Source organism: Eleginops maclovinus, chromosome 22, assembly GCF_036324505.1.
Source record: "Eleginops maclovinus isolate JMC-PN-2008 ecotype Puerto Natales chromosome 22, JC_Emac_rtc_rv5, whole genome shotgun sequence".
NCBI lineage: Eukaryota > Metazoa > Chordata > Actinopteri > Perciformes > Eleginopidae > Eleginops > Eleginops maclovinus.
Genome location: NC_086370.1, coordinates 16615633 through 16638383, shown reverse-complemented (window position 1 = coordinate 16638383; position 22751 = coordinate 16615633). Strand labels below are relative to the sequence as shown.

The 22751-nt window shown below is 39.3% G+C and overlaps 1 protein-coding gene across 1 annotated transcript in view; it reads right to left on the bottom strand.

The window, feature by feature from the left end:
- The window catches only part of sorcs3b (sortilin related VPS10 domain containing receptor 3b), a 35890-nt gene that overhangs the window by 1783 nt on the left and 11356 nt on the right, over window positions 1-22751 (bottom strand). The window contains exons 2-26 of the mRNA XM_063875000.1: window positions 21022-21089; window positions 17646-17745; window positions 17325-17483; window positions 17080-17153; window positions 16222-16286; window positions 15463-15581; window positions 13702-13791; window positions 13292-13471; window positions 12213-12359; window positions 11244-11346; window positions 10804-10880; window positions 10604-10695; window positions 9687-9794; window positions 9349-9466; window positions 9054-9187; window positions 8359-8472; window positions 7512-7683; window positions 6680-6866; window positions 6247-6380; window positions 5770-5893; window positions 5345-5457; window positions 4588-4722; window positions 4093-4192; window positions 3119-3224; window positions 2841-3001 (exon numbers count right to left, since the gene is read on the bottom strand). Of these exons, the coding sequence (XP_063731070.1) occupies window positions 2841-3001; window positions 3119-3224; window positions 4093-4192; window positions 4588-4722; window positions 5345-5457; window positions 5770-5893; window positions 6247-6380; window positions 6680-6866; window positions 7512-7683; window positions 8359-8472; window positions 9054-9187; window positions 9349-9466; window positions 9687-9794; window positions 10604-10695; window positions 10804-10880; window positions 11244-11346; window positions 12213-12359; window positions 13292-13471; window positions 13702-13791; window positions 15463-15581; window positions 16222-16286; window positions 17080-17153; window positions 17325-17483; window positions 17646-17745; window positions 21022-21089 (2980 nt within the window). The remainder of the gene's footprint in view (window positions 1-2840; window positions 3002-3118; window positions 3225-4092; window positions 4193-4587; window positions 4723-5344; window positions 5458-5769; window positions 5894-6246; window positions 6381-6679; window positions 6867-7511; window positions 7684-8358; window positions 8473-9053; window positions 9188-9348; window positions 9467-9686; window positions 9795-10603; window positions 10696-10803; window positions 10881-11243; window positions 11347-12212; window positions 12360-13291; window positions 13472-13701; window positions 13792-15462; window positions 15582-16221; window positions 16287-17079; window positions 17154-17324; window positions 17484-17645; window positions 17746-21021; window positions 21090-22751) is intronic.

Genomic DNA, 22751 nt, shown 5'->3' with positions numbered 1-22751 from the left:
AGCCCCCTGTTGTCTCTGAGGAACATGGCCGCTCCACACAACGCTGAGCTGGTGATGGAGGGCGGATAAGATCGCCGTGACAAGTGGGGTCGTTCAGATTGTGCAGACACGGGTCTATTCAAAAGGTGGCACTTTTATCTCTCAACTGTGTCAGTAGTTTAAATTCAGGGATTTGTATAAAGCTGCGTGAAGCCAATTTTCCTGTTCGCCCAAATAACTAATAACCTGGCAGTAAATTCATCAAGGAAGAGATCCTGCTGTCAGCTCAGATTTGCTAAAGAAAATATGATGAATCAGACTTAAATTGCTTCTACGCTGAGAATATTTTAAACTTCAATGCATGTAGTCTGGAGCATAATTGATCATGTAGAGGATAAGAGTGGGGTGAATATTTGATAACATTTCAAATTAAGATCTGAAAGGTTAAATGTAGTATTTTAATATCTCACAAGGCTCAACAGAAGTGAATGGTGTGATCCACACAGAGCTGAAAGGGACAGATTTATGAAGTCTTCAAATATGTGAATAAACATTTAAAGTTAAAGATGAAAAATTAGAAGCTATTTATCAAAATTATAACAATTGTACAAATGCTGTTTTTAATAAACCACCTGATGAATTAAACATCCACTATTTTGGCTTTGTTTTTGGTCTCTAGCCTCTCCTGAAGCTGGTAAATGCTCCACTTGGTTTACCAGCTATAGTCACTTACTGTGTCTGTCTGTCCTTTATGCTAAGCAGGTTGCACACACTGGGTTTTAAGAGCTTTTTTCATCCTAAAACAGCCGGCTGCTGCAACACTTTTACAGTAAAACAAGCACATTTAAACAATCAGTTGAAACTTCTTGCAAAAATATCCATTATAGCTGCATCAGGGATAAACGGGGGAAAAAAAACGGTACACTATAAAAGAAGTAAAAAAGAGAATAAACAATGAAGAAAATGCAGGCATAACTAATTGACTCTGATTGGCTGTTAGAACATGTGATTAATGACGTGGTTTCTAACTCTAGCTCTAAAAGATTATTCTCTTACACGTGACTCTCATTATGAGTCAGTCGCTTGATAAATGTAGTTTAGTCTTGATGCTAATTTTAATTTTAAAGCTTTTGTTTAAATTCAACTGAACTGCAAATTTCTACTTATGTATTATGAAACATGAGGCCATGAGAACTGTCACGTTCATCATTCACAACCAATTGTAACAACATTAATCAATACATCACATTTTTGATTCTAATCTGTCAAGTCCCGTTTAACATGTTCAAATCTACGTTTCAACCTTCATGAATTTTAATTTTCCTTCATAGCTCCCGCTGTGCTGTGAAAAATATCAAGGAAAAGCATATTCTCCCTCTTCTTAGCGCTTGTAAAGCCATTTGGACTAAAATGAGAACACATAAAATCACTGAACCCAGACATTAATTAAATTAAAACTGGTTAATGTTTCTCCTCTGGTAGGGGGCATGTTTTCCACCAGCTGGAGCAAGGCCTGGCTTACAGGCAATGAAAAATCTGTAATTTATAAAATATATGTCAGAGGCATATTCTGTTTATCCTTGGCACATTTAAAATATAATTAAACTAAGAAGTCAGAAAGTTCGCAATTCAATAGTGGGTGATGAGGCAATGTTCTGAATAGATGAATGATTACAGGACAGTGGCCTGCCCTAGCAGATGATATATTTTATTACATCCTTGTAAAGTGATTACAACAGACTTGTAACCCAGTGAAAATCAAACTGCATGTGAATCAAACCAAGATTCAGAGTATTACTGAAACATTACATTCATTTAATGTAGCAAGCCTTGAATGAAAAGGTCCCATGCTGCTCTGCCCTTTTATAAATAAACTCTTTGATGTAAGAAGGAGTTCATTTGTTTCAGATCAGCAAGGACTTGGAAAAGTAGAAACAGCTGAGAAATGAAGAATAGCCAAAGTGCTGAGCGACCAGAAAACGGCCTGCAGCCCACATGTCTTTGTCAGGAGCACTGCAGTGCTACTTTTGTCAAATAATCCAGTGTCTGCAGGGACTGAACAGCTCTCATCTAAAAGACATCACGGTGGATGTCAACCAGTAATCATAAAGTTAACTTGTCATCGTGATATCTGGTTACTGGGCAGCAGTTGAGCCTGTGGCGTGCAATTTCTAAAAAATATGACACATCGCATCGACAGAGACGTTCCAGCAGCTCAGATATGTGCGGCACTTAAAGATACAGTCAGTATTTTGTGTCAACACAAGGATACAGTTACAGTATATTCAAACCAGATGCTCAGGGAAGCGTTTTAAGGGCACTAAAATGTTAATCAGTATCAGTCTCCTAAAGTGACAGTGATCCTTTAAATCCTGTATTAGTGTGTCTAAGCAGTACGCATGTATTAATATTCTGCATTTAATTAAGTCTTGGTATAAAAGACCACCAATGTCATACAGTATACTGTAGTTTCCTAAATAAATAAAAAAACATCCACCAAAGACCATTAACTCAAGTACAATTCTTAGTTACTTTCTATGTAACTAGAGTAATTTAGTTAGATAGGACTTTATATCTATGTTGAACTTGATTCTGCATTTGGTATATGCAGTTGATAGCTACTTTTGTCATAAAATGTTGTTTGAATTTGACTGCATCAATAACAATTAAAAAGTAAAGTATACTTCATGATATAACGCAAAAATAGCCTGCACATTGAGTACTTTATATTTGTACTTTACAACATTTCCTTTGACCTACTTTTAAACTGTGGGATAGCTAAATATATCCCACTTCTGCGAAAAAGGCTGGTTATTCACGTAACAATTGTTTGGTAAGAAGTGACTGTGCAGCTAACGTACCACTGCTCCTGGCCTCCAGCTCCTTTTCCATGAGTTCTTTCGGAGAGGGAAACTCGCTGAGCTTGACCTTGGACATGTTGTCGTTTTGCCCGACAGTACTGATCACCTCTGGGTCTTTCTCCCGACTGTCCTCAGTCTGAACATGGATCCAGGGAATTTTCCTAGCAAAAAGTAGATAGCAGGAACTGTGTAAGGTTTTTTACCAACAACAAATAAACATTGTGTCTGATTTTCAAGTAAGTTCAACACAGTTTACTTTTTAATCGAAGTGAACACACCTTTTAAACTTGTAGATGAAAAACGCCCCTAAACCAACCAACACCACAGTGAGCAGCATCAGCATGGCCGACCCACTGTGGATGGAGTTTGAATCCACAAGAGGAGCTGAAAGACAGACAGATCCAAAGATAATTTGACCGAGACAATTGCTCTCTTTTTGTTCTTAACCATGTCTTATTACCAAGAGATTACTTCCATCACCCCATGTCGCGTAAAAGCAGCTTGAAGAGCTGCTCTCTGCATGCTATCCCCTCAGGGTATTAAAAGGAAGCTTTAGGAGGTGTACTTCCTCTTCCTGGGGCCCATCATGCAGGTACCTTATGCATAGTCATGCCTTTTTAAATGCTGAAATGCAATATTCAAAGTATTGCCACTCGCCTCCCATCTTTCTCTCCTTCAGAGAGAGGACTATGAAGTCTATGACCTTTCCGGATCATTTTAAAAGGCAACGCAGACCTTTGTAAGCAGACACAAATGAAGACAGATCCGTTGGTGGATGAAAAGGGTAAAGCCATGCAGGGTTGATCGACACGTTTTTGCGATATGCTAATGACCCGGTGACCCTGACGATTTCCTTAGTGCATACCAAATGCTTTCTTTGTCAATCAAGTCATTGATTGGCTGATTTCAAAAGAGAACTACTGTCTCATAGCCTCAGGCACACATCTTATGCACTGTGAAATGTATTTAAATTATGTGGTATACAGTCCCATATAAATCTCATTCAGGGAATAATTTTGTTTTTTTTTTGTGTGTTTGGGAACTCAATCTCAAATCATTCTAACAAAGACACACAGCTTATCTCTATTACAGCTTCAAGCAGAACAAACACTGTAGACATGATGTACAATATCTGCATAAATTAACACTAAAGTCTATGCTTTTTTATGTTACCTCCAAAATGTTTTCAAATGCAACAATTACAATGGAACAAGTGTGCGGTTGTGATGGGCATAGTTATGAACAAACTTACCCAACGTTTGTTGAGTCATGTACACAACTATGCGAATATCTGCTTTCAGCTCAAACTGGATCAGGCCTTGGTTCAGGGCAGTGACAAAAATATCTGATATCTAATAAGGAATAAAACAGAGAATTGTACATTATGTTTCAGGGAAAATAAAAACAAACTCGGTGAGGCTGAATATCATGTTCTTTTTTATCATATAATGTCATTATGTAACTTACATAAATAAATGAATTATAATAAACTGTGTTAAAGTAATAGTTCAGCAAGCTCAGTATGTTTTCTCAAAAGTTCAGAATGTTGACATCACTTATGTCTGCATGTTGCTATTAGCTTAGCTTAGCATAATGACTGTAGACATGGGGAGACAGTTGGCCTGACTTTCTCTAAAGATAAAAAAATTCACAATTAAACACTTCAAAATGTCAAAAATTCTTACAGAATCTAATGCAAGTGGACACAACAATAACCATTCTATTCTAATGCCACTTGATATCTTACCCTAACTAGAGCCTCTTCACCCGCTTTCTTGTTCTCCGTTGATGTATGTTCATCAGGCAGGATGAAGAGCTCTGCTGTAGATGGGAGTCCAGGATACATTGACACCAGCAGCTGATCCTCAGAAACTCCAGACACCTGCAGCCACAGGACACCGCAACATCATCATATTAATAATTATGTAGTGTAGTGTGTAATAGCATCAAGATGCTATTTTTACCCACCTTTATGATGACTTTAGTACTTGTTGGGTCTCATCTTATTTGGATTTAGTCTAACTGTATTGTAAATGGATTTTGTAGTACGTTTTTAGCAAAAACATGTGTTGTATTATTTACAAAATGACCATGCCAAGAAGCTGCCAAAAACACTAAAGCTAACTGGGGTACATTAATAGTGGTTTGGATGTTGATACATTTGAACTGTCCCTTTAAATAATAACTCAAATCTTTAATGGAGGTTTACATATGAACTGTCATATCTAAAACTTTGGATAATAAAGTCAAAATTGCCAAACGTCCACAGATTGAAGTGGAAGTTTGGCAACTTCAAATTCAGGTTAAATTAAAGTGCACACTAGATAACCGTGTCTGATGGCTGTTGTCAAATGTAAAAACAACAACTCAAACACATACCATAAAACATCATGAATACAGTATCAATACTGCATACAGTTATAAAATAATAATGACTCTGAGAGCCACTGGTGGCTGATGTTGATGTCCAGGAGAGGCCTCAGAGCATTATGGGCTGGATGTACCTGTGAAAGAGCTGTCCGCACCACGCGTCCGATGTCCTCTCTCCACTCTGGGATGTCAGGGTTGTGCTCATCAAGAGTCGGTGAGAACGACAACAACAGTGACCTGAAGAACTCTGCAAAAAAGGCAAAGTGATGTGTGTTGGAATATGAATGTTACTTCTGGTTTCGTTCTGATTAATCTGATGTGCAGTTTTGTCTTTTCTCATTTGGCATCATACGCCTTGAAGTTAATTGCTGCTCAAGATTTCGTGTTTGCACACCGTGACATTTTATTCATTAGATAAGTCCACATTGACATCAACATGGTGTTGCTTGCAGCATGGACCGAGAGAGGCATCATGCTTTCCCGGAGAAAGCATATTGCATATTCATGTAACGTGCATTGCACCAATTAAAGTGCTTTGAAGACTATCTTGCCCACTCACCTTTAACAGTTAAAACTTTTGAATCTTGCAGTATGGTGCTCCCAGAAGCAACTTGGACCGTGACCTTGTTATTTCCCTCTTTCAGAAACGTGTATGAGACGCTTCCCTCCAAGGTTATAATGGGCTGGATTTCAAAAGGAAACACAGAGAGTTTCACAGAAAACCCTGCATCCTCTCAGATGAATATAGAATACGGCATACATGCAGCCCTTGACACACTGTATAATAAGGAGCTGCTGCCGTGAAAACAATCAGCGTGATAAATAAACAGGACTAGCCATCCTAGCTGGCTCCTCCAGAAGCGCAGTCACGTGCAGTCACATTTTACATGATTTGTGTGAAAGATTTGCAGATTTACACTTTGTAAACAACAACACAAGGACACCAAGAGAAGATAGAAAAGACTGCGGTAAACAGGACAGAAAATCTGTGTGTGTGTTTGGAACAATAGTGGGAGTGGGAGGAGAAGCTTCTCACCTCGGAGCTGTTGTGAAACCACCAGAAGAAGGTCAATGTTCTGATGTGACTAGGCCAGACCACCGCAGTCAGATTAACCTCCTTCCCCCTGATGGCTACGATAGGAGCGGAGAGATATACACGCTCCACTGGACCTGAGGCAACAACACATACACCACCACACATCATACATACACATATTTTAAACATGGTATACAAATAAATGCAAGCACACGTAAAACACACACAGAGTCCTACTGCATTTACAGCTCATGTACATTTAGCTCCTGGTGTGTGTTTTTCCATATACCAGGGCTAAAACGCATAAGAAATAATGCAGCCATGACTGAAATGGAATTCAGCAGAGTGGGAACGTGGCTATCCATGAAAGAGAAGAGATTCATGCTATATGCACTGCCACAGGACTGAGTAATGATGTTTCTTATTCACATACTGGTGATGTGTAAAAACAGTATGCTGCTGTCAGATCCCTGGCTGTTTTCAGCCATAGCTGTCACTCGGTAAATCCCAGTCGCTCGGTAGATGTGGCTGATGCCGTCATCCGTCCTGCTCAAGTTAGAGTATATTATCTTGATGCCGTCTCCGAAGTCTAGCTGGATGCTGGTTTTCAGCGAGTCCCCCTGTGGACAGACAGTAAGACATGACATCTGTCAACACGGCTTAGGTCAGGATGCTTCAATTAGAAGGAATACAAGTGAAGTCCACTACGAAAGTGCTTGTACTGAGATGTACTATCAGCTGTGTCACAAACACTTTGCAGGTGGATATAAATGTTCAGAGACAGAAATTCAACAGAGAAAAGAAGAGGAAAAGGAAAAACAGAACTACAGAGGTCATAACAAAAAGTACCAAGGATTTGTCCATCTTCAATAGCCCTCGATTAGGAACAACTAAGAACTAGGGAAACTCCAAGCAGTATGCTGTAGGCCATAGTGTGTTGATTGCACAGTTCAACCCTATTAAGGTGTGACTTTTTTCTTTGCCTTTCCTTTGACAATAGCGTTTAAAACTTACTAGCATTCTGTGCGGAACAAACCAACAACCTAAGCCTGAGCTAAAGCATAGTAAGACGTCAAGAAGATGAGCAAAACAAAAACCACAATACAAAAATAAATCAAAAATCAATGAAACATTTCTCTAAAAATGTCATGGTAGTATAGTTTTGTATGCAAATAAATGCTCATACTATAGTAGGCTTTGACAGAATAGTCTGGACCCTTGACCCTTGGGTGCTAACACAACATATTTTAGGTGGTGAGTCTCACGTCGTCGAGGTAGAGCATGAAGGTGACGTTGCTTCCAACAGTGGCACTGAGCTCTCCATGACTGGTGGACAGCCGCAGGCCTCGGGGGGGTCTGGGACGACACACCTGCCTCTTAGGTGAGTACACGTTCCTCCCGGCCTCCTTACAGTTGTTGGACAAAACCTTCCGATACCTTTGAGGCATAAAGCAAATTAAAAAAATGTGTTAAATGCTTTTATACGCTACATACTTATTCTCATAGTATACAGCCTGTCAGGAAGTCTTCATCACTGACGTACATATCAGAATCAGAATTGGTTTTATTACCAAGTAGTTTACAGATACAAGGAATTTGCTTTGGTATTTGTGGTGCATACAAAGACGAAGAATATGTTTTCTTGAGAATTAATCATAATAAAACTCCGACAGCTGAAAAAACTCCATAAAAGAAAGTTACATGTTTTACCAAAGTACTTCAAAAGCTATTTCGGAGCTGTGTTACCACAATCCAAAATGAATTTAATTATCACTTCTTATCCTTTCCTCAATAAAAAGTTCTTCAACTCTTTTTGTTCAAAGTGTAGATCCACAGCACACAGATTTAAAGAAATATGTACACTGGCCTATTTTGTCACTTTTTTGGATGTGAACATGATGCCTTCCCAGAAAAGGCTCAGCATCATTATGTACAATGAAATTGGGACACAGTCTACAGCAGGTTACTTTATTCAGCTCTACTCTGAGCCTTTTATCCAAACCACTGAGGAAGAGAACCATTATTTTTTCTGTTTGTGCGAGACAACGTGACTAACAAGCTGGAGTGGAATAATATTGTTTTGTGATGGATTGAACATTGGTGGCCACTTACCCTGTGCTGTTAAGAAAGTGTTGGCTGGTGCTGCAGCTTTTAGCTACACCGTTTGGATTGAACCAAAAAGCTGGGGAGCACTTCCCGTTCGTCTGGCGCTCCCAGCCATAGTCACTGCCAAAAAATACATGACACTTCATAAAATGATAAACACTGCAGCATCCAATAATCTAGCCTCTACAAGCATTTGTAGTGGGGCAATTGCTTTGCAGTTGGCGCTTCATGGCATATTTTAAGACCATAACTAGAGACATGATTGTCAGACAAGCAGGATCAAACAGAATTTCCGACAGATGGAAAAAAGATATTTAAAATTAATTTAGTCATTCATTATAAATTGAATTCTAATAAGTTACTTGACATTATGCAAATTGCAGTAGCACAATGAAAAGTTCCAAACTCCCAACTACAATGTTTAAACTATAATTAGGTTTGATGAATAGAGTCATATTGATTTTCAAGTAAATGTGCAATATAGGATGGATATTAAGGCATATGAAGTTCTGCTAACTGATACTTCCGTTTTTCATTACAAATGTCTCCAAGCAACCGTAATTAAGTACAAGTGAATTAGATGTTCAAAGGAAAGAGGCTGTTTGATAAACACGTAATGAAAGAAATGAAGGATCACTGAGGATAAAAGTCTCAGTTACCGTATAGTCCCAATTGGGAAAGCTGAGAGAAGAAGTCATTACCATTCGAAATCATACGCTGTGCAGAGGCATGGCTCTGAGGAATAGATCCTCGAATAGTCCTGGGCCAGCATGCAACGGTTGCCTGGCCTGCGCTTCATATAGATCTGCTTCTCGCCCATCACACACGGCTCCCCCTATCAAACAGAGAAAAAGATGGTTTTCATAAGAAACTCTGGAAAGAGAAGCTGGGCAGAAATGTTTTTTGTTCTTGTGTAAAGTGATTGTTTACAGTGATGACAAATGGACACACTCCTTAAGCTGATACTGAATCAATAATGTTAAATATTCCTGTTACCTTGTTGTGTAGTTGCCATGTTTGATAATCTCCATCCATGCATCTCTTGCTAAACAGGCCCTTGTAGTCGATCTTGATCAGCTGCCACTCTGAGCGATGACTGAAGTGTCCAAAGAAACTGGAACATGTTTCAGTAAAATGCTGATTTCAGATAAGCCTTACTCTTGAAATATACAAAGTTCTACAGCAGCAACAGCAAATCTGAAGTCTGTCATTATGCTGACAGACGAGATAGGAAAAAGGTGGATCTTTGTTTTCCTCTACAGAAGCGCTAGTTATTTTAGCCGAATAATATTGCTTTTACCCCTGCTGAAGTGGACTTGTGTATCTTCGCTTACGTGATAATGTGATTGTCAGATTCTGGCTCCATTAAAACTCCGTCCACATACAGAGGTGCCAAGGAGAAACTGTGACGATCCCATTTTTTTCCCTCGTCTAGACTGATCCTTGAGGGAAAAAAAAACAACAGCTGTCAACACATGAGCATCTGTCATTGTATCCATCCATCCATGTTTATCTTTGAGTGGCTTAATATATAGTATATTTTGTAAGCATACAGGTTGAAACATCACAAGCACAGAGGTTAAGCAGTGAAAAACAAGGAACAAAAGACATATGATACACTACTTCAGGTGATTTAGCTTTTTGCCACAGTTGAGAAATGAGGCACCTCAAGATTCTCCGCACCGTGAAATATTCTCGAGCTGAACAAAAGAACAACTGTCCCTCGACCCAGAGCAAAATTTGAAGGTGATGAAACAGAAGACAGAGATATGTCTCAGATTGTAGCATTAGAAATAGATTTGGGGTGTTTCAAATCACCTCTCCTGGAGCTTAATCACTTTTGACAGGACCGTAATGTTCAGGGACATCAAAGTAGATGGTGTTACAAAGCGCCCACAATATGAGGGGCTTATGAGGGCATTCTCAGTCTCATATTTCCACCCTGCTCCACTTTTCATTTACATAAAAGCACTCAAACCATCATATCCAGCCCAGAGTACAAAGCCATAACAGACTCTCCTCTGTTGGAAATGATCCTGACAGTTTTGAAGCCGCAGTGACGATACAATAATCATGCAAAGTTAGCCCATCAGCATTTCAAAACATTGAATGTATTCATATGTTGCATCAAACCCACTAAAAAAGGAAATTATACCCAGGTCCTTTTCCACTACATTTCCAACACCTACAGTACAGCTTCCACCTACAGTAATTATAAAAGCGTATTATGTTGGAGAGTAGCTATACCTACCATAAGTGTCGAATAGGCGTCGGAGAATGTAAGACCGCCAGCAGAGCCCCTCCATTGTCAAGAAACCACACGTTGTGCTCTTCATCGAAAATCTGTTTTAGTGCACATTAAAATAACTAATTTGCTTCACACATGAGGGGCACTCGGTCAATATGAATACACCCTCTGTTAAAGGTAAACGAATCAATGTGTGTACCCACCTGTCTCCAACTATTTCCTGCATCAGATGTTATAAACATCCCAAGGTTAGTGGAGGACAGCTCTGTTCCAATGTTCCCTGAGTACAAAAACATGAATAATTTCACTCAGTGTGTATTTACATAGCAAAGGAACTTCATAACACACCTTCATGCACAATCAACTGATAAAATCTGTAAGAGTTATATTGTGAAACCTGTGCATGTCCCCATTTTCCGCTGAAGGACATATTTATGACTGCAACCTAATCATGTCCCCCCAAAATACAAGATGTAGGAGTTTCAGTATTGGATTTCAATGACAGAAAGAGGGCACTACGTGATTAATTTTGTGTGTTTTAGTGGTTGCACTGCTACAATGCATTTATCTGAGAAGATACCTTTGGTCTAATCTGATCAATTACATCTACGACATCATATGCCCTTCCTTTAGGTAACTCTACCTGTAGCCACGATGATTCCCGGGACAGACTTTTTGCTGGTGATGGGTCCAGACGTGTAGGGATTCTCCGACATTTCCAGATGCAGATGCAGCGAACAAAATGGCTGTCAACAAAAAGGATTTCCATTGCAGCACATGTTGAGACAATACGTATCAGGCAGATCTACTCAGGAGCAATTATAATTAGCTTTGCCTTCAAATATGCTTCCCCGTTGAGAGGAACGTGCTAACATTCTCAGATAGCATTTTTAAAACAAAGATACTTTGTTCCTTTCAACTCCTCTGCCTGGAAAAAAGACAGAACATGCCTGAGAGGACACAGAGGGCATTTGAATTGTTTTATTCTAAAGCAAACAAGGCATGTAATTAAAATTCCCCAAGATTCACTGATAAAACTGGAAAAAATTGATTCAAATCATGTTCACTCATCTCTCAGATTAAAGCACATTGAAAAACATCAATACATCAAGAAGCAGAGCTTGAAAGGGGGTCAGGAAACAGACAAGAGTAAGACGGTCATCTGTATGCCAAAGAGACACACTATTAACAATTCACATTACTTCAAATAGCATCTAAAGAACATACTAACTGGATTAGATTAATATAATGTCTGCTGAATAACAAAACGGCCACATAATGTAATTCATTGTAATCTAACGTTCATTAGTCCAGTTTGACTACAGGTAGTAAATTGAAATCACAGAGGTTAATGGAAAGTCTGGACCCCTGGAACTACACACAATGACACTCTGTGCCTCACACCGATAATAAGAACATTCCTGCCGAGCATCTCCTCGGACATTTGGGAGGCTGACGCTGAAGCTGGCGCCTCGCCCCGTGTAAAAAATAGCTCCGAATCAAAGCACATCCAAAGCACAGCTGATGAGGTTGAAACATTTGATGAATGATGGATGTCGTAAACTTCATTTCGCATGAATAAGAGCATAAATTCACTCAAGCTCAGGCTCACCAGAATGCAATGAAGGTTATTTCCAGCCACATCAGCAGCAGGAGCTGGCAGCAGGGCCCATGTTTGTCCCTTGTTGTATGTGATGAAAGTCTTGACATGAGTGTCCAGCAGTTTGTTGGCAAGATACATCCCATTTATCCCCTCAACCTAGGAAGGACAACAGCAAAGATGCATTCATTATCTATAGTATTTTCCAAACGAAATCATCATATTCACGATGCTTTAGAGCTACAATTAGTAGTTAAACAAACATAAAAGTAATTAATAATAAAAGAAAAAACATTGTTTTAGCAGTGGTGGAAGTATTTAGCCTGTTTACTCTACCACGGGGTAAAATCAATTCAAGTACAAGTATAGACATGTTTTTAGCTATTAGTAACTAAACTAAAGATTACTCAGGGTTAGTATTGTTTTTATCTTTGTTAATTATTATTGATTCATTAAAAGCAGTACTTTAAGGTTACCACAGGTTGTGGTAGGGCTAATTCTAACTTCTTTGATTTGTAATTATCTTTTTGGAAACTACAATTTGGTTGGATTCTGGGTGTTCAAATTCACTTTCGGACTAAAAAGATTGTCTGGAGTCCTTTCCCAGAAACATACAGTACCTGCTGGAAATCTGAACTCTACTGAGTGCACTTTGTATTGTTTATTGTGTAATAATGCATCATATTTTACAGAATTATCATATGTATTGAAGCATAAAATGGAAATACTCAAGAAAAGAATCTCCATTTTGTACTTATGTAAAGTAAATGTTCCTAAAGACGTAATGCAGATGTGTTTTAGCTTAACTGAGGATTTGATGTTTTGCTACTTTAAGTCTCTTTAAAAGTGAATTTCTTTGGATTTTATAATATCCCCTCAGGATCTTAAAAAAAGTAATAAAACATTTTATAGACAAAACCAACAAATGAAGTAATGGGGAAAATAATAGCCAGATAATGGATAATGAATAATTGGTAGCTGTCTCCCCTCTATAAATACCACCAAAGGGTGGTAGAGTGTTTTCTACTACTATGTGAAGTAACTGAAAGGGGCATTAGTGTTAGTGTAGCGACAGCCGAGTAACCTCACACCTTATAAAAGTCAACCAGCAGGTTACCGGCGGGTCCTCTGCTGGTTCTCAGGTTCTCTAATGAAAGGGTAAAGTAGACCCCTGGGGAGTCTGAGATGTAAAGGCTGTATGTGTTGTTCTGGTTCCACTCCTGAACCGCAGCAAAGACCTGCTTTTCATCGGTGCTGATAATATGCATGTCCTGGAGGTGTTGGTGGGAGAAAGAGAGACAGATGAACCGAGAGAATGAGCAAGAAAGATAGGTAGAGACACAACAGAGCATTTATATAGAGGCCATGAGCTTCAGTATTATGAATGACATTTCTTAACAGTTGTACGACTTGTGGTCTATAAAAACAAAACAATAATCATGTTGTTCTATGATAATACAACCCTTCTTATCTGAGAGAATTTGGTTTCTTTCTTGCTTACCTTTGGTAGACAGTATTTTGGTAATTTCATCCGCTTGAAGGACTCTCTCATGTAGGAGACAAAGTAGCTGGCTCGTCCTGACTTGGTCACCTTTGGAATGAAGTCAAAGAAGCATTGTCATTCTTTAAATAGACACACATATACATACGTTTGTGTCGCTTCACTTAACATCTTGTTTTTCTTCCTTTGAAGTCAGCCATTCTTTTATTTGCATTTTGATTGATGCCATGAGGTTTTCCCACATAGAGCGGACTATGTAGATTGTCCGGAAAATGAAAAAACAAAATAGGATGGGAGTTTTTCTACAAACAGAGCCACATCCCAAATGTGAAATGAGGACATGAAAGATAAAATGTCTCCTGAAAAAGGTGTATTCATTTGAATCACATGACATAAAACGCTTGCAGTTTCAATCGACAGTGTCAAAAGCAGACGAAAATTACAAGCACAACTGAAATGATTATCATTATCACAATTAGTCTAGAGCTTAGAGGAATTTAAAATTCTGTAGGCTTTATATGCAGCATGTATTAGAGATCTTAATGCACTACCACTTTCCCGTCCACTTACAGGCCAGGCAACACTTCTTGATTGCTTATTTTCTAATCAACTAGAAGGATGATGTTTGTCCCCCAACACACTACATTAGGGCACTAATGGAATAATCTATCGGAAATCAATGAGCTGCATTTTCCCAGGCCACATTTTTGAGGATGTTGCACTTGGCTGTTCCTTGGCTCCCAAGAGACTTTGGAGGTGTTGAAGACTGCTTATTTCGTTGTAGCCCAATCGATAACCTCATTACTCTTTGTCAAGTTAAATCCAACTGCCCAGAGCAATGAAAGTCACAGGAAAGTCATCCGTGCCACCACAGCGCCACGCAGACATTCTCTGTGTCCAGTTATTCTCACCAGACATCTTCCTTGTGTCTGCTTCTGCCTTGACGGTCAATCTCATCTCAGCTAAATGCAATTTGGGCATTTTATTGAATCACCATTTCTGGATCACGCTGTGATGTATTTTTTCATACATTTTCATTCTTACATCGCAGCCATTCCAATCAAGTCTGTGGATTAAGTGTGTTGGAAGTGAAACTGGGTCACCACTAAAGTATTGCTGCTGCGACATCATATCATATCAAAAGATTAAATCTGTGGATAAATAAATGGAAATACCAACAGCAAACATATAGGGGTTTTTATTCCAAATGGAAAAGTGATTTACTCTAAACACTGAGCTTTAGAAAACTACTGTCTTTTTTCCTGAAACCTAGCGGGAGTCAAACAAGAATGATCAAACGCATCAATCTGACTAGGAGAGAGAAAATGACTTAGCTGTGGGTAGAAATCAATGACAGCAGAGGGCATTTGAAAATTAAATTTCTAATAATGACCCTGACTGCTTCTCTCTAATTGGAGTCAAAGTCACAGTGAACGGTAATAAGGACACCAACCTGTCTATTCACAGTTCCTTGCCGTGTGATGTCAGCTAGCAAACACATTTTTCAGGCAGGGAGTATGTCTGTGCGGAAACTCAAACACAGAGCGTGCCTTCACATGAACGAGACAAAACATAATCAAAACACACATTGGGCAAGTGGGGAACAGGTGTGTGGGGGGAAAGCCATTATGTGGGTTTTGATGGAAAAGCATGAACTGGATGCACAAAAAAACAACAAGAAAATCAAATTTCACAGAGACAGAAGCATTTGCGTGAAAAGATGGCGTGTTAGCAAGAAAAGTAATCTATCACTAATCAAACCTGTGTGAAAACATATTCATCCTGCACAACCATAGAGTTGGTGTCTACATATCCAGGAAAGAGGTACAGTTTGTTGCCTTCTGTGCATCGTTGGGCTCTGCACTTCACGTACTGGGCGCCTGTGGAGAGGCGAAAGAAAATCAATCAGAGGTAAATTACAACCATTTACACCATCAAAATACACTTTGTATTCACTGGAGGTGCTATATATTATATATATGCTAAACAGACTCTAAGTTTACAGTCCTGAAACAACTTCAAGCTTGGGTAACTATAGAAATAATAAAGCAAATATTCAATAACTACTACTACTGTGCGCATTTGGCCATAGTGAGATCCAAATTAGCTGAGATTCAATTCAGTAATGAAGTACAAGTACAAAATAAGTTCGTTTTTTCACGAGATAGGAGATAGGTTTATATGCTAATTAAAAGACAGATTTTATCACCACAGGAGGAATATGAGTATAGAACAGGAAACCCCTTATAATTGGTTTGACAGGATCTATCATGCTGTTTAGAAGGGGAGGAGGTGAGTTTTTTTCTATGAGACACAGGGGATAGATTAAAGAAGAGAAACATCCATCAACCCGCTAAAACTCTCCGTTTTTGTCAGGGGACACCTATTCTGCTTTACTAGACTTTAGGGACCAATCTCAACAACAGAACAGGTGTCATCTTTCCTGTGACCTCGCTCAAAATGCGAGGCTAGGGGTCCTGTGGGTCTTGCTACAGTGGCGGACTGGAGTGCAGCACTCACGGCCTTTTGCGATGCGCGTCTCGATGTGGACCACATCTGATTCTCGGTCCAGCCCCATTACCGCCCTTGAAAGAGCATGAGAAGGAGGTGATGGAGAGGAGCAGACAGAAGTGTAGATGGGGAAGAAAAGGCAAAATGAGATAAGAGAGGGGAGGACAGGTTGAGTGTTACAGCTGTAGAGGGACATCTCTATTCTGTTAAACCTATAGAAAGATGTTTTTGTCCCCTGCGAAGTGAAAGTAAGTCACAAGCTGCAATTAATCTCAATTCAAAAAGAGGACACAACAGACATAAGCTATTACCAGAAACATCAACCATAGCAAATGTGTTGTAGGTAGCTGCAACACCATTAAAAAAAATAACTATCTGACAATGTGCATGAAGGAACGGTTTCAAGAGCACAAATAATGCATTGTTTCGGGTGCCGCTGTACCCGCTGCGTTGTTCTTATTTATCTAATGCCTCGCTGTTCAAGCATGTGGAGAGGATGTCCTCCAACCAATGTCCTTTCTTTCATGGCTTAAAAACACTCTCAGATTTGACACGTACCATGACAAACAGGGATAAACGGGCTCACATCAATATTCACCACTTTGTGCCGAGCAGTCGAGATTACTTAATGACAGCGACAACAAAAACAGCATGTCATGTTTGTGCTATGAAAAAGAAGCATAATATTACTTCAGGTCCCCAGAACGTGACATGGATATAATGGGTTTTGTGCTCGACTGCCATGGGGAGGAGATCTGTTTTTGACAGAGATCACGGGATCCTTCTTGCAGCATTGGGTCATGAACACTATCATTATGCAAATTACAATCAATCAACTGTACGGAAATAGAATCTACATAATCATACCAGTAGAATCGGCCTGGCATCACGTTGTCGTGCACAAGCTGCCATTTCCTCCCGAAGTCCATTGAACTGTACAGCTGCAAGACAAAAAAAATCAGGCCGATCTTCATCACTCTTAAAGTTTTAGGAGGAAGTTAATGTTAATGAGCAGCTAGGCTATAATCACATCCACAGAAGAAAAACAGAAGATATGCACAACTGTTTTCAGCATCATATATCATCTTCATTGTGGATTACTCAGAAGCTACCTTGCCGTCATGACTGTACGCCAGTATCCAGTTCTCCTGCGCAGGGTGGAAGAGCAGGCTCAGGATATTGAAGGTAATGGAATACTTGTCAAAGCTTGCCCCTTCATCTGAACTGATGAGAACAGCGCTCTCTACCTCTGGGTCGCTAAGCATCATTATCTAAAGTACAGAGGGCCAGACGAGGGATATGGCATTAGAAGATGGAGAGAAAGACAGAGATACCGTCATTTGGCAGCAATTTGAAGGAAAAGAAATCTGTAATTTGATGGCGGGACTGTGAGGGATCAGACAGAGAGATAAAAGCAACAGAGAAATGCTGACCTTCTGTTTGTTGGTAGGGCAGACGTACAGGTAACTTAAAACTGTCCTTGAGCCCACTTTGTCGTTGAGTTTGTTATATGTGCTCCCATAGTCGGAGGATCTGGACACAAACAAAAACAACATATTGTACATTTGATGAAAAAAACCCATTAGAGACATGTCTGTACCAGTGATGTGGCATGTTTTAGCCCATTAACTGCAAATCAATTTTCGTTTGCATGACTGGAGCTCCTGTTTTTCAAATTTCTACTGCTCAGAAAACCTTTTGCTTTATGGAATAAAAATAATCCTGCAGTGAGGGACTCACTTCCTGCTTATGTTTTATCTTTGTTTTTGTTGCTCTTATAAAGCACGTTGATGTAATCCTAAAAGAAAAAGTCAGTAAGTGGTGCAAAGAGGATATTTTACAGGAAGTCACTGTACAAACAAACACATTGAACAAATAGTTTCTGGATACACCCTGTGGAGTTCGTTTTTACCAAAAGTCAGAAATGGTTTGTGATGACATTGTACACATTTGTTTTTAAAGCGGTGTCGTCAAGAATAGCCTGCTAATAAAACAGCTGGATAAAGCAACAGTGTGTTACGAACAAATACCTGTGACATCATTACACAAGTATAAACAGAAATACAAGAAGAAGAAAACAAAAAGGCCTAAATAAGAGAAGCTTAATCATTTTGAAGCTGCCATCATCTTATCAATGTGAACAGGCATAAAGTAAGCACCTGCCACCTGCCGAATACAGGGAAAATGTTGACTGTTGGGGGTAAAAAATTCAGGTCATCTGCCAACAAGGAAGATGCATCTTTATCTACGTCTTATTTTAAAAGCTTTATCTGAGAGTGTTGTATAAAAATCATGCTAAGAGACGCTCAGTAAACTTACTGTAGCAAACTCTTGTATTTGAAATGAATTAATCCAGATCAGGGATGGATTGTTTAAGATGTTAACTGGTGAAGGTAAAGCAGCAGGCAAAGCAAATTAATTGATGATTAGCCATGTCTACCAAATGAAATTGGCAACAAATGCTGCCAATAACCTTGCAATGCAACGGCAATATACAGGAAGCATAAGACGGCTTAATAATGCAGGTTTCAAAACATCCAAACAAATCAACATGTTTTGAATAGGTTTGTTAGGATTCAAAGATGCAAACAATGAACATCACTCAATGTCAAAATGATAGTCTCTACAATAAATGTCAACAGGGGAAGCCGTTGGCAAATTGTTTTTGTTTTTTGCAAAAGCGACCAAGAGATAATCTGAAATCTCTTCCTCAGCACTGCGTGACAGGAAAGCACAAATAAGTAAAAATGTGTATATCAAGAGAGGCATAACACAAGTTTAGTAGCATTCTGCGTTAAAAAAGGTTGACATATTCATTAGGCATGTCATACACACATCAACAACACAGTTCGGCACAGCTTTGACAAACACATAATGCAGACTTACTTTTCACTTTACACATTTCAAGAAGGTCTTTGCTAGCTGTATGCTACACTGACATGTAATTAAACCAGCATCTGCCTGTGAGTTAGGAAATCAATTTCTGAGCCTCAGGTATGGTTGGGAAAAGGGTCCACAGTTATGTAGTTTTATAGTTAGTTTGTACACAAAATAGTGAGGAAATTATTAAAAATAACAATTTCCAGAGCAAAGACACACACTTAGCAATTAGTGGCTTCTCTTTCCACTTGATTTATGTATCACATGTCACCTGTTGTCTTTGGTTATCTGTTCATCTGCAAGGGATGCCTACTTCTGCTACTATAGTGCAACACATAAGGATTAGAAGCTGTCAAACACATGTTTTAGTAGTTCTGCAAATCAGATAAAAAAAAATTAAAAAATGAAAGACAATACTTGTGAGGATTAGTTAAATGGCCTGGCGTTACACTTAATTTAGACAATTAGGTCTGGATCATGTTGAGATTATCACGCTTCATACAACTGCCTGTTCTTTCCATGCATCCCATGACAAGATTAGATGCGTTTGTCATCTGGATCTTCATATTTTCTTCTCGCCACAATCAGCCATTCCACGCTCACAGTTCTACCTGAGTGCCTCTTAATGTAATTTCACTGCATAATTGGATAGATACCCAGTGTCTGCCGCCATTGTCTGTGCGTTAATCTGAATCGTCCCATTTTGTGTTGACATTACTTACAAAGGCTTAGCACTCAACACACTTGTATTAGTACTCCTTTCAGTTGTCTTTGATTGAGGCTGTTGGAAAAAAGGCTCTTAAATTATGTAATTATATTGTGAAGTTTCTTTAGCACAAAGGGTAGCCTTTTAAAAAAACAAAGGGACTCGATGTGTGTTCAGATAGCTTCTGCAAGTCACCCATTGATCTGCACATTGCGTTAAGTCACCAACAGTGGCCCCGAGATGTAGTCATAAATCATTTATTTTGTTATCACAGAAATCATTTACTCTTTTCATAATATCCAAATCTCTGCTTTACTAATACTCATACTAAGAGCCTTTGTGCATCCCCTGAGGTACACTCTAATTTACTCGTGGTGCTATTGTTAAGCAGACACCTTGATGATGGAAGACCTCCTGTACACAATATGGGATATCAAAACGTGTCAACTCGGGTGTAAATCTTAGCGGCGCCTCTGGTGAAACAGATATTAATTTGAAACTCTATGCTTGGCGAACTGATGGTCTCTTTTCCACGTGTATTTCAGAATGAAATGAGTTCTCTGCAGGCTATGAGAGAAAAGCCGTACAGTATCAGAGGGCTGGATTGGCCTCTGTGGTATAATCCTTAATGAATTCAATTCTTATTTATGATCTGACAGGGCGCCGTAACTCACCTCTCAATACATACTGAATAGAATTACTACGGCTATACAGTAGCAATTGCATGTCAATTGCTTCTGGAACAAAAGGTTATGGATGACAATCAATCAAAAAAAATCCATCAGGAAGTTTCTAGGTCAGAGGAAAAGAGACACAAAGGAAAGAATAACAAACCTGAGATGATTTTCGGTTTATCATTCATTTCTGTGCTGATGAAGGACAGGAAATAGGGACTGGGGGGGTTCTTAAAGGTTGTTTCTTAGTTGGGTTGTTTATTTACAGGACTCAAGGAAGCAAAGAAGAGGATGCTTCATTCTGAACTACTTCATATTGCTTTATTAAAACACTTCATATTTGCTCCAATTGTGACTCCATTGTTCATATCCTAGCAAGTGAGAACACTATAAATCATACTAACACAATACTGTGCTCTCCATGAATGCATTATCCTTATTGTTTTTAGGCCCGTGCTTTTGCATTTTTATAAAATCCTTGCCACGATGCCATTACCTTTCGATTCAGATGGAAAAGGTAAAAATAGCAATGATCAAACACAAACTTACCTCCACAGTGAGCTCTCAGTAACAGCCCCAAGGTTGAAGTCATACAGCTTAGTCAAGATCAGGATCACCTACAACATAATAAAAACAGACATGCTTAATTACATGCCAACGCCTGTACTAAAAAGCTTTTGCATAAGTGCCTCTCCAGCATACACCTGTCTATACCTAGTGGCGTGGAATGAATACAACATGTCTGCTACATCACTTTGCTAATAAATACCAGTGTCATACAGCATGTTATCCCAGTGACAAGTGATCCTCATGCTGTCAGTAGATGTCAGTCTGCTATTGGAAGGAACTAAAGAAAAACCGATGTGTGCTGTCAAGAATTGTGTCTGTATCTCATGTGGAAGGATATCTACATAAGCAAATCTTAACATAATTGTTCACTGAAGATTGAAACGAAACTCAGTCAGTGGCTGCCACACACAATCCTCTCTCCTTCCCTTTGTCATCTGTCTTGCCTTTTACCTTCAAATTAGTGAAGTAGCTGCAGGTCTCAAATGTTATTGTTGGAAGATGTGATGTCACTTATTTTACTCATTGGATGATGTCCAGTTCCCATTTTGGCTAAATGCTTTTGCGTGTTCTATGAGGATGGTTGGACGATGTGTTTCTGGGAAAACAAAAATGTGGCCCATAAAAGCCTGCCAAGGCACAGAGGGCAGAGTGAAATGGTGTGCAAGCAAATTATTGTCACTCCAATGGCATTATAAATGACTTCCCATGGGGATGCTCATAACTCAGGATAAAGAGGGGGGTTGGGGAAGAGAGTTAGGGCAGGGCATGAAGGGAGGGAGAAGGAATGGTAGATTATAACAATCAGGGAGCAGGAACATGGCATAATATGACATATTCTATATAAAGCCTGAAAGATAGGTCAAAAGCTCAATTACAGTGAGTTTAAACACATTAACCTTATGGGACCCACGGAAGAAGTCATTAAACCGAGAAAAAGCCACACAAGACTCGGAGGAACAAAGACGTGCCTCTAAGCCTGCTTTGGAAATGTTAAAAACCCAATTGACCCACAATTTAGCCATCAAATGGCCAATGTGCATGACTGGGACTATCTGCATTACAGGTTAATTAACCAATCACACAGAGAGATAAGCATTTGCATAACTAAATGCACCATGTCTGCAAGGTCCAACGCTGGAGTCTGAATCAATTTGGAGAACCGACTTAGTTAAGTGGCTGTGATGTTAGATCTAATTGCCTGCTTTGAAAACTAGATACGAGAGAAAAACTCAGCAAAACTGTTGATCGTTTGTCTCTTCAGTTCTCTGTTGCTAACAGCAATGACTCTGTGTCATGGGACTGTATAAATAATACAAGGTAAATTGAATCTTGAATTGAGTACATCAGTGTCAAACTAGAAGCGCCTCATTCCCAACCAAAGGGATTCAAATACCCAGCACTGCAAATTAACTGAGTGAACAACGAATAAATGTCCACAGTTTTATGGGGTTCAATCACTTGCACAAGGATCCAATTTAATCAAATGCTAACTAATTTAACTGAGGACTTAAAACAACGTCCACAAATAGCCTCAAATTGCAGAACTTGATAACAAAGCCCCTCAGCAGCCGAGCTGTAATTGTCATTAGAATCTCCGTCTTAAATGTTATTAACGTGTTTGTGCGGTCGGCTCATTAACAAAAGCTGACCCCTTGATTTGGGTCAGGGAAGATCTACCTCAGGGACCAACAGACTAGTGAGGCAGATGA